We start from the raw sequence: 12,246 nt of genomic DNA, 5'->3' as shown, positions 1-12,246 counted from the left end.
GATGAACATTCTCTTGACAGCATTTAAAGGGTCTATATATAGATTATATATATATATATTTAATTATGATATTTAAAGAACTTAAAACCACTCAGCTTTGTTTGGTTTTTCCTGTGGTAAAATAAAGTGTATTGAAATCAAGCATATTTGCCATTAAATACATATGCCTGCAGGGGGCGCTAGCACGGCATTGAAATTTAGTTTGGAATATAAAAAAACAGGAAGAAGCGCAGATTATTAAGTGATTGTACAGGTCAGTTAAGTCAGTTTGAACACTGCTCTGACACATGATCAGGAAGTGGTAACGCCAGAGCACATCACAGAATATTACTAACTATAAGACAGTTTAAGTTAAGTTAAACTTTATTGTCCCATTATTGTTTAGTCTTATGACCTCCCCATGACCTTAGGAGGGACGTTCAGGGGCCAGGAACCGGATTCCTTTGTATGTTTTTTGAGGAGGAATCTTAATGTAGGAATGATGTTTATTTTATTTTATGAAGATAGACTGCATATTTATGGAGTGTTTTCGTCCTTCTCGAAAAATGCCTTTCATTTCTATCCATGGGTCCGAAGTGACGTCATACACTTGTTGCTACTGCCATCTGCAGGACGAAAGCCGCATGTTGCACTACTACAATATCGCCTACTTACCTTCTTTTATCTTATGCTTTAAAATATAACATAAACCAGTCAAAAATAAAAGTTTAGGTCAGTTAAGCAACAGACAAACTCATAATAACCAGACCACTTCCTCAGTACCTGATTATCTTGCACTAACCATGTTGTTGTTGCTGCAGAACAGGAATCGGCTGCAAAACAAGTGAGTCAAGCCTTATTAATGCATTTTGATTTTGATTTTCATAAATAAATAGGCTAAATTAAAATTCAAAGAAAATCAATGAATGGACATGACAGGATGTTTCCCTTATAAGGTCCCTCATCTGCCTGAAGAGTGGGTCCAGCTCGACTCAGTCGGTCCCTCATCTGCCTGAAGAGTGGGTCCAGCTCGACTCCGACGGTCCCTCATCTGCCTGAAGAGTGGGTCCAGCTCGACTCAGTCGGTCCCTCATCTGCCTGAAGAGTGGGTCCAGCTCGACTCCGACGGTCCCTCATCTGCCTGAAGAGTGGGTCCAGCTCGACTCAGACGGTCCCTCATCTGCCTGAAGAGTGGGTCCAGCTCGCCTCAGTCGGTCCCTCATCTGCCTGAAGAGTGGGTCCAGCTCGACTCAGACGGTCCCTCTTCTGCCTGAAGAGTGGGTCCAGCTCGACTCAGACGGTCCCTCTTCTGCCTGAAGAGTGGGTCCAGCTCGACTCAGACGGTCCCTCATCTGCCTGAAGAGTGGGTCCAGCTCGACTCAGACGGTCCCTCATCTGCCTGAAGAGTGGGTCCAGCTCGACTCAGTCGGTCCCTCATCTGCCTGAAGAGTGGGTCCAGCTCGCCTCAGTCGGTCCCTCATCTGCCTGAAGAGTGGGTCCAGCTCGACTCAGTCGGTCCCTCATCTGCCTGAAGAGTGGGTCCAGCTCGACTCAGTCGATCCCTCATCTGCCTGAAGAGTGGGTCCAGCTCGACTCAGTCGGTCCCTCATCTGCCTGAAGAGTGGGTCCAGCTCGACTCAGTCGGTCCCTCATCTGCCTGAAGAGTGGGTCCAGCTCGACTCAGACGGTCCCTCTTCTGCCTGAAGAGTGGGTCCTGCTCGACTCAGACGGTCCCTCTTCTGCCTGAAGAGTGGGTCCAGCTCGACTCAGACGGTCCCTCTTCTGCCTGAAGAGTGGGTCCAGCTCGCCCCCGACGGTCCCTCATCTGCCTGAAGAGTGGGTCCAGCTCGACTCAGACGGTCCCTCTTCTGCCTGAAGAGTGGGTCCAGCTCGACTCAGACGGTCCCTCTTCTGCCTGAAGAGTGGGTCCAGCTCCAGTCTCCTTGTGTCCGTCTGTGAGAGTCGGATCTCTCCTTCACTGGAACTCCTCCAGGTTTCTACGCTTTTTTCCCAAAGAGGTTTTTTGTAGTTTTTCCTGGCCGAGAAGGAGAGTCTAAGGACAGAGGACCCTGGGACATCGTCCCTCGCCACCACAGACATTGTCTGACTTCATCGCCACCACAGACATTGTTGATTCATTTCTCCCTGTGGCCCTCAGAGGCAACTGTTGTTGTGATTTTGGGCCTTACAAAAATAAATTGATTTGATTTGATAAGGTTATTGTCCATTCTAAAAAATACTGTGACAATATTTTCCCTTATTTTGGACCTTTTCCAGTTGATCATTGCGAGGTGAGTCCTGCAGCTCCCTGAGAGGCAGCAAACGGCCCCGTGTGTGCGATGTTGTGATTGTGACTTCTGAACACGTGGGATTAAGTGTGTAATCCCAGCTAATCTGAGTCCAGTTTCACTCTGCTCACTGTGTGGAGCGCACCTGAGACAAACAGCCTCCACAGGGAACGCTCCGCTGAACCATGCCAGTCCTGTGGGTGCTGCCCCTGTGGGTGCTGCCCCTGCTGCTGTGCTCAGAGCCCCGGGTCGACGCCTGTCCCCCCCTCTGCACCTGCAGCTCTGCACAGGCCACAGAGGAGCCCAGGTAACGGACGCTGTTGCTGACCCATGCTCTGTTTTCTATAGATTGACAATACTTGTATCCCAAAGTTATGGCTGCAAGATTAATGGGAGTTGGAAAGGTATAGAACTAGCAAACCTGCCATTCAAATATTGTACGTTTGTTTTGTGTAAAATGCAACGTTACCTTCCAACATAATCATAATTAGGCATTTTTTCAAACTCATTCAGCCCTTGTGAAAAGTCTTATTTCTCACTCTGTTTCCTTCTTATTGTCCTTGCATTGCTCATTTCAGATCATTTGACTCTTGCCCTAACAGGTCTGTGCTGTGCAGGGACCCTGAGATCCTCACCGTTCCCACCAATGTCCCCGTCAACACCGTCAAACTGAGGCTGGAGAAGACCCAGATCTCCAGGCTCTCCCGGGCAGCCTTCTACAACCTGTCGGATCTGCGCTTCCTGTGGGTGACCTACAGCGCCCTGAGGTCCGTGCACCCGAGCAGCTTTGTGAACCTCAAGACCCTGAGGGAGCTGCGTCTGGGTGGGAACCATCTCACCGCCTTCCCGTGGGAGGGGCTCCGAGACACGCCCCGCCTCCAGATCCTAGACCTCCACAACAACCTGGTGTCCAGCCTCCCCGCGCACGCCGCTCTGTTCCTGGCCAACGTCACATACCTGGACCTTTCTAGTAACAGGTACTGCAAACTTATTAGGTGCACTTGGGCTGGACATACGGCATTTGGTTAGATTAAGGTGAGACATTCTGTTCAGGAGAGTGGAATGTTATTATAAATGTAAATAAACTATTACAAAAGTAGCAGGATAGAAATATTGCTGGGACTGTAGTAGTTAAACAACCAACGACAAATGGACTGAGTCAGTTACGGCTGGACAATATGCAAAAAACGTGAATCAAAATTTTCAAATTGATTTTATTTTGTCTCATTAAAAGCAAATATAACTTCCTTTCAATATGAATTCACTTGAATCAGTGCCATTGAACACTTATATTACCATTTCCTCAAGTCTGAACAAACCAGATTGGCGGTCAAAGCCTCCATGATACAGTTATACAGAGCCAAAACAAACAACAAACTCTTTATTTATATCTCCCGTCCAATATGAACCAAACCAACTGTATTGAACCACAGACTGCTCAACATAATGGACTTCTCTGTGTGTTTGTTGTGCGTGTTCTGAATGATTGGCGTGCTCGTCCCTGACCTGTAGTACTTGACAGAGGCATTCCTGACCGCTGTGTGACTGCTGTTTTTCAGGTTGACTCTGTTACCTGCTGAGCTGCTTGACCTGTGGTTTCCTCTGCCCGAACAGCAGCAAACCACTGTCCAGACAAGAGTTTTAGGTACCGCAGACTGAGTTTGTGTGTAATGTAAGAACTTATTAAGGAGACATGTTAGAGCTTTTAGCCCTTTCACTCCTCACTGAACCGTTCACAGTAGTATTTAGAGTCATTCAAGTACGTTTGAGTAAAAGCATGCCCGTTTCCCCCTACTACCCCCCACACGCCCACCTCTCTGTAATCGCTTGGTTCTGAGTCTAAGTCAACCTCTCTGGCCTATCAGGGCCTCTATGTGACCCTCGTGACCCTGCTTGACCTGGTGCCCCTGCTGCACCTCTCAACCAGAAGTCAGTGGATTTGTTTCTTTTACTCATTTCTCTCTTTTTTTACTCAAAACAAAACAAAATGTATTTATTTATTATTTAACATTGCAAAGATACATGGAATATATATATACATTACATACAAACTGGTGTATTCAAGCAAAAGTGCAATACTTTTTAAAAACCTTTTTCTTTTTTTAAAATCTTGATTATTCTTGTCTCCAACCCAAGCCCCATCGCTCTCTGCCCAGAAGTCCTCAGGCACTGGCCATTAGTCCATTCAATTCATCTTCAGAGTTCATTACAGAAAACAACAATTATACTAATAATAGTACTAACAGACATGAAAAATCCATCCATCCATCCATCTTCTACCGCTTTATCCGGGGCCGGGTCGCGGGGGCAGCAGTCTGAGCAGGGACTCCCAGACTTCCTTCTCCCCAGACACTTCCTCTAACTCCTCCGGGGGATCCCGAGGCGTTCCCAGGCCAGCCGAGAGACATTGTCTCTCCAGCGTGTCCTGGGTCTTCCCCGGGGCCTCTTCCCGGTGGGACATGCCTGAAACACCTCCCGAGGGAGGCGCCCAGGAGGCATCCGGAACAGATGCCCGAGCCACCTCAGCTGGCTCCTCTCGACGTGGAGGAGCAGCGGCTCTACTCCGAGCTCCCCCCGTGTGGCCGAGCTCCTCACCTTATCTCTAAGGGAGCGCCCAGCCACACGGCGGAGGAAACTCATTTCGACCGCTTGTATCCGCGATCTTGTTCTTTCGGTCATTACCCAAAGCTCATGACCATAGGTGAGGGTAGGAACGTAGACCGACCGGTAAATAGAGAGCTTTGCCTTTCGGCTCAGCTCCCTCTTTACCACAACGGTCCGATGCAGCGACTGCATCACTGCAGCCGCTGCACCGATCTGCCTGTCGATCTCACGCTCCATCCTTCCCTCACTCGTGAACAAGACCCCGAGATACTTGAACTCCTCCACTTGGGGCAAGGACACCCCACCCACCTGGAGAGGGCAAGCCACCTTTTTCCGGTCGAGAACCATGGCCTCGGATTTGGAGGTGCTGATTCTCATCCCAGCCGCTTCACACTCGGCTTCAAACCGTCCCAGTGCATGTTGCAGGTCCGGGTTTGATGGAGCCATCAGGACAACATCGTCTGCAAACAGCAGAGATGAGATCCTGTGATCCCCAAACCGGACACCCTCCGACCCCCGACTGCGCCTAGAAATTCTGTCCATAAAAATTATGAACAGAACCGGTGACAAAGGGCAGCCCTGGCGGAGTCCAACATGCACTGGGAACAGGTCTGACTTACTGCCGGCAATGCGAACACAGCTCCTGCTCCGGTCATACAGGGACCGGACAGCCCTGAGCAAAGGGCCCCGGACCCCGTACTCCCGGAGCACCCCCCAAAGGACACCCCGAGGGACACGGTCGAAAGCCTTCTCCAGATCCACAAAACACATGTGGACAGGTTGGGCAAACTCCCATGAACCCTCGAGCACCCGATGGAGGGTATAGAGACATGAAAAATCATTTACATTTACATTACAATCAGAAGAATAATATGTGCGCTTTACAGATTATGTCTGTGTCTGGTGTTTGAAAGGAGAGTTTGAGAATCTGAGGATGTGTTACTTACTTTACTTTTGTTGTTTTTAGGTGTGGTCAGCTCTTCTGTTTTTGAGGCTAAAGGGCTTAGGTTTATTCTTGGGAAAATCTTTGCCTGTTAGTTCTTTATCTTTAGCTTTTGAGTTGTATAAATATACCGGTAGATATCAATTTTATATTTTTGTTTAATATAAGAGAATTCTTACAGAGATCAATTGTGTGTGTCGCAGCTTGGTTCTATTTGTGTGCAGTTACGGCCGAGATGCAGTAAAGCTAGGTTATGCCACAAGGGGGAGCTAGTATATATTTTATTATTCAGTCCTATACTCTTATGGTAGTTCTGACAGTATTTTAGGGTTTGGTAAATTATTGGGGGTTTTCTTCCTACGTCTTCAATACAGCCAAAATATTTAAGATCTTTAAGGAGAAGTGAATTACATATATTTTCTTCAATATTTATCCATAAAGGGGTGTATCCCCCTCGGCGGGTCCATATCCAAATTTTGTGAAGTTGTGCGACAATATAGTAGTTTGAAGTCAGTAAATGAATAGCTCCCTTCTCACGGGTACTTTTAGTATGAGAGAAATTGGCAAGTCCTTCCATTTATGCACCGGTATATTCATTTTTAAGATATCAATTAGAGTTAAATAATTATTTGTATACATTTGATGAATATCTTTAGCAAGGTTAATGCCTAAATAGCCTAAACATTTTGGGCTCCATTTAAATCCACTTATTTCCTGAGTTTGTCTTTATCAATTGTATAAGGACCACTCTAGCTTCCGGTGCATCTTTTGATCATTGTAACATATGATCCTTATATTAACGAAACCTTGTGACCTTTAATGAAGCCTTTCTCATCAACATGAATCAGATGCCCTGTCACGTTTTCGAGCTGGTCTGGTAGAGTTTTGGAGAGCATCTTAGAAGAGACATTGAGCAGAGATTGGTCTGTACAAAGTACATCATTCCTCATCCTTCCCAGATTTTAAGAAAACATCGTTGGCAGCTTCCTCTAATGAATTTGGTCATTTCCTGTTTTTGCAGGATTCTCTGAACATGTCAACTAGAGGAGACACCATAGGCTTAGGAGTGTTTCTTCAAAAATCTGCAGGAAACTCATCGGGTCCTGAGGCTTTGTTATTTTTGACATGGAGATTACATCAATGATTTCCTTTTCAGTTATTTTAGCATCGAGACGCTTTTTAATGTCTTATGAACATGAACTCAAATTTCCCCGCTTCAAGAACAGTTCACTCACAGTTGGTTCAGTTTTGTACAGATTTTTTGATTTTTTGAATAGTTTTCAAATCATTTTTATCTGTGAAGGATAAACAATCAGTGCACCTGATCATTCTTGATACTTCTTATGGTTCTTGTTTTTTAATAAGCCAATTAAGCATTTTCCCAGTTTTTATTTAACTTTTTTGTAATAGTGGTACTTTGATTTTGAATGTCTCTCCCCACTCTTTTACCTGTTCACGCTTCCATCTGTCCTTCCAACAGACAAACAAAAGTACTTTAGTGTCCTATTGACTGTTCTGACTTCTGGTTGCATGTTTGTAGTGCTCTCCTCGTCTGCTCTCCGTCTCTCAGGTCTCCATGACAACCCGTGGCTGTGTGACTGTCAGATCTCCCTGGTGACGTCCCTGTCGGTGTCCCTGGACAGCCCGGTGGTTCTGTTGGACCCGGCGCTGATATGCATTCGCTCGGTGGGACAGGGCGGGGTGCTGCTGATGCCTGTGTGGTGGCAGCGCTGCGTGAGGCCCTCCGTCCAGCCCGCAGCCACCCGCGTCGTGTCCCCCGTGGGCAGCAACGTGATCCTGCGCTGTGAGGCCACGGGCTACCCCACACCCACACTCAGCTGGGTCAAAGCCGTGGCATATACAGGTGAAGACAAGTGCTGGGTATGCTTTTTTGGGCATTTTTGTTGTTGTTGTTGTTGTCTCATTCGACTCTCCTGACCTTGCTGCATATGTAGGTGTCTTTGGTTTTGTCCTCGGCCATCCATCCATCCATCCATCCATTTTCTACCGCTTGTTCCCTTTCGGGGTCACGGGTGACTGGAGCCTATCCCAGTGACTTCGGGCCTTAGGCGGGGTACACCCTGGACAGTGGCCAACTTGTCGCAGGGCCAACACAGAGACACAGACATTACAGACAGTTCACGCTCACATTCATTCACTAGGGCCAATTTAGAGTCACCAATTTTGCCTAACACATGCATGTCTTTGGACGGTGGGAGGAGCCGGAGAACCCGGAGAGAACCCACGGTAACACGGGGAGAACATGCAGACTCCACCCAGAGAGATCATGTGATGTTGGTCTGGTCCGGGAATCGAACCCACGATCTCCTTCTTGGGAGGCAAGAGCGCTAACCGCCTTTGCCACCGTGCACCCCGTGTCCTCGGCCAATCAGAACATAATTACAGCCCAAAAACACTTCCTTGTTCTTGATGTAGGCCAGGGGTGTCAAATTCATTTGGGCCGTGGGCCGAATTTCGACGCTCAGGCCGGGTCCCCTAACATCCACAAAACCGCCTCCTTTCTTTCTTCCACGTGTTTCCTAAAGCCACACGTCTCTTTCCTCGCTCAGACTTCTGCTCAAAAGTGCGTAAAGTGCGCAACTTGCATCGTTACTCCTCAGCACTTCTCCCTCGGCAGTACACACAGCAGTGGGGGAGGGGCGGCCACCGGCGGCATTGTGGGACTTGTAGTTTTAGCAATAAAAACGGTCACGGATGTAACTACGGTTCTATGAGCAATTAAAATAAATAAATAAATCAAAAATTTGAATATAAATTCGAAATGTTCGGCGGGCCGGATTAAAACGTCCGGCGGGCCGGATTAAAATGTCTGGCGGGCCAGATGTGGCCCGCGGGCCTTGTATTTGACACATGTGATGTAGGCGGTTTGTGAGCCATTGAAACACTGTAGTCCCTGTAAAAAAACTGTCTCGTTAAATATCAGTTTTTATCTTCAGTTTGTCTGGTAAAGTACTTCAGATTACTTCAACCTTCTATGCTTTACACATAGATACAGTCTATTATTTTAATTATGACTTTAAAAGTATAGTTGACCAATGCAAATGCAAGGGATGTCATGACTTATGATTTCTAAAGTAAATTGCAACTATACATGTCCCTGTGTAGGTGTTGTAAGTCAATATTAGATATAAACTCAATCTACAACAAAAATAAACACGTGTGAATCGCTTTTTAAATTAAATGTCAAAACAAAAAGATGAATAGAAAAGTTTGATTCAATCTTTTTAAAGGATTAGGTTTCAATAAGGATTTTACTAGATAATAAATCAGTCCACATTCATGTTCAAATGTATACCTCATCACCAACAATCAAACAAATGGATAAAGTATTATAACCACAGATAAACAGCGGATCTAAAACAAATATCTGTACCAGTTTCCATTTTAAACTCCTGGTGTGTCTTGCTGCGTTCAAGGGTCCTCTGGAACTCTGGAATGTTTATCCGAGTAGAAAAACGCTCGAACAAATCACAAAAGCCGCGTCCCTACTTCCACACCTGACGTCCCCTGCTGTGTGGAGACGGACCAAAATCAAACCAGTTGTCAGTTTATCTTTAATACTATAAAAGCTCTAAACTTGACTACATTTACAGGTCTGCTGTGCGTTGTCCCAATTATAAGAGCAACACATTTACACAAGAAAGACCCACAGTTTAATGAAATACCGATGCAACGTTAGATAGTGAAAATGATAGGATTTTTTCCGAAATAACTAACTAACTAAGAAGGCAAGCAACAATAATGCTACTGGTTAGCGCTATCAAACTCTGTGAAAAAGTGCTTTTACTATTGGTCCACAAAAAAATCCCGACTTTCCCAGGTAAAAGCACATGCTTGCAAACTTATACCAGGACTCTGCTCTGACTCATTGAGGAGGATAATGGTTTTAGCCGATCCTTTCTTCTCCATTCAGATTGCTGCCAACAAGACATTCCCCAGGACGACGATCAGCTGCCAAAGAACCTGCAAAGTGGTAAGACGTGTCGTAGTGAAACCTGCGCCGGAACACAAGTACATATTTGGTTGTTTCCAAATTCAAGAAAGAAAATCCTCACATTTTGAACCCGATGATTTGTAATAATATTTGAAATTATTTAACTATAAATATCTAACTATTTTGGCTTTGCTTGGATTTGAATGTTCCACTTATTATTTATTTAATTATCGGTTGTTATTGCTCAGAAATACCTTGAAAAAACATACTATCAGGGTGTCACCTGTCATGGAGATGTACAGAGTTCAAGCCGTACTGTACAACAATCTAGGCAAAGATCCTTGGAGAGAAGCAGGTGGCAGACCCTCAACCAGAAAAGTTACATAGTGCACCTTTAAAGCGTGACCACTCTTTAAAGATGTTTTAAAGATGTTTCTTAATATACACTGCCTAGGCAAAAAAAATAAGTAACATGTGCTAATATTTTTTGGAGTGCCTTTTAGCTTTGATTACAGCACATTCACTGTGGCATAGTTTCAATCATCAATATTAAAAGTGTTGCATTATTTTTCCCAACAGTTGATCTTATGTTGATGGAGAGAGTGACCACTGCACAAAGCCTTCTCCAGCTCAAACACTCTCACTTGGGTTCAGATCTGGAGTAGATTACGTTCTGCTTCTCCTTAGATGTTTTCTCTGCTCAATGTTAATGATTTGACCCTTCTCAAACACACTGACATCTTTCCATGACCACGGGATTTGTCTTTCCACATGGTTGTTTCAGAAATGAGAAGCCGCTCGCTGCATCAGTCCAGGTTAAATACCGTGTTGCAGCTGAAAGATCATCACATGCAGTAATTATCCAGTAGGAGGAGAGAACATACTGTATTTGCTTAGTTGAATCCAAGTGGCGACTGTTTTTTGGACAGACATATATGTAGTTGTAGGTGTATATTGTAGTTAAACTTTTTGTTTTGTTTATCTCTTATGCAGGGTTCTATTGGGGAATTCATGGTTATACTTATGCTTACACATTCATTGTTTTTAGCAGTTATAATAAGTATTTGTAGTCTCCCAAACATTAAAATGTATTTCTATTATCATAGAGGAGCTATAATTGTAGTAAAACAGTTTGGCATAGTTGGCACATATTTGGATAACTTGTGCTGAATATACTTTTTGATGCAGTATAGTGCTTTTACGCTTGTACTTTGTTACTTTCTACCACTGATTATTTTGTACGCTTGACCGTTAGTATGATCAGTCTCAAGCTAACGTGCTGTTCGCTCCCTCAGTTATGCAGGGCAGTCCTCGTGTGGGTGTGCGCTGGTCCATCATCAGCCTGAACGGACTTTCCTACAAGGACGCCGGAGAGTACCGCTGCCGGGCAAGGAACATGGCCGGCACATCGGAGGCCCCCATCAAACTCAGGATAACAGGATCCAGCAGGACAAGAGGACCGCCAAAGCAACGTCCACCAAAGCAACGTCCAACAAAGCAACGTCCAACACAACCGCCAAAGCAACGTCCACCAAAGCAACGTCCAACAAAGCAACGTCCAACACAACCGCCAAAGCAACGTCCACCAAAGCAACGTCCACCAAAGCAACGTCCAACAAAGCAACGTCCAACAAAGCAACGTCCAACACAACCGCCAAAGCAACGTCCACCAAAGCAACGTCCACCAAAGCAACGTCCAACAAAGCAACGTCCAACAAAGCAACGTCCAACACAACCGCCAAAACAACGTCCAACACAACCGCCAAAACAACGTCCAACACAACCGCCAAAACAAAGTCCAACACAACCGCCAAAGCAACGTCCAACACAACTGCCAAAGCAACGTCCACCAAAGCAAAGTCCAACACGACCACCAAAGCAACGTCCAACACAACCACCAAAACAAAGTCCAACACAACTGCCAAAGCAACGTCCAACACAACTGCCAAAGCAACGTCCACCAAAACAACGTCCAACACAACCACCAAAGCAACGTCCAACACAACTGCCAAAGCAACGTCCACTAAAGCAAAGTCCAACACAACCACCAAAACAACGTCCACCAAAACAACGTCCAACACAACCGCCACCAACGTCCAACAGAAAACCAAACCAGGTTCCTCCTTCTATACGTATATTAGAAGGAACGCTTCAAAACTCCACAGCGCTGAACAAGACTTTGAGCTTTTCAGACGTGTCTAAAACGATTACGGATACGCAAAATTAAACCTGTAAAAAAGTCAAAAATAGACGTCAAGCAATCGAACAATTCCACGATTCCAAGAGCTTGGCAAGTTGTGTAGAATGGCTTGAATACACACATCCACACAACGACACCCTGGTATGATAATAACAAGGGGAATACCAGTTTCCACAAGTATTTTAGAATTTTTATATTGGGTTTAACTAATGCCGTTGTTGACAGTTTGAAACTAGAATAAACGCTTGCTTTGCTTTTGTTTGCAAGAGGATTCTTA

At 45.4% G+C, this 12,246-nt stretch overlaps 1 protein-coding gene across 1 annotated transcript; it reads left to right on the top strand.

The window, feature by feature from the left end:
• The first annotated feature begins 2,452 nt into the window (after nucleotides 1-2,452).
• On the top strand, nucleotides 2,453-11,971 carry lrit3b (leucine-rich repeat, immunoglobulin-like and transmembrane domains 3b). Its single transcript, XM_072457447.1, has 7 exons — nucleotides 2,453-2,574; nucleotides 2,870-3,244; nucleotides 3,827-3,912; nucleotides 7,385-7,678; nucleotides 9,749-9,808; nucleotides 11,065-11,241; nucleotides 11,292-11,971. Exons 1-7 carry the CDS (start codon nucleotides 2,453-2,455, stop codon nucleotides 11,969-11,971), a joined length of 1,794 nt encoding a protein of 597 aa, XP_072313548.1.
• Nucleotides 11,972-12,246: the final 275 nt, after the last annotated feature.

Source organism: Eucyclogobius newberryi, unplaced genomic scaffold (assembly GCF_026437365.1).
Source record: "Eucyclogobius newberryi isolate DKJ021-1_F unplaced genomic scaffold, fEucNew1.0.hap1 SCAF_21, whole genome shotgun sequence".
Classification (NCBI taxonomy): Eukaryota; Metazoa; Chordata; class Actinopteri; order Gobiiformes; family Gobiidae; genus Eucyclogobius; species Eucyclogobius newberryi.
Note: the sequence above shows the minus strand (reverse complement) of the source record. Positions and strands in the feature narration are given on the sequence as shown.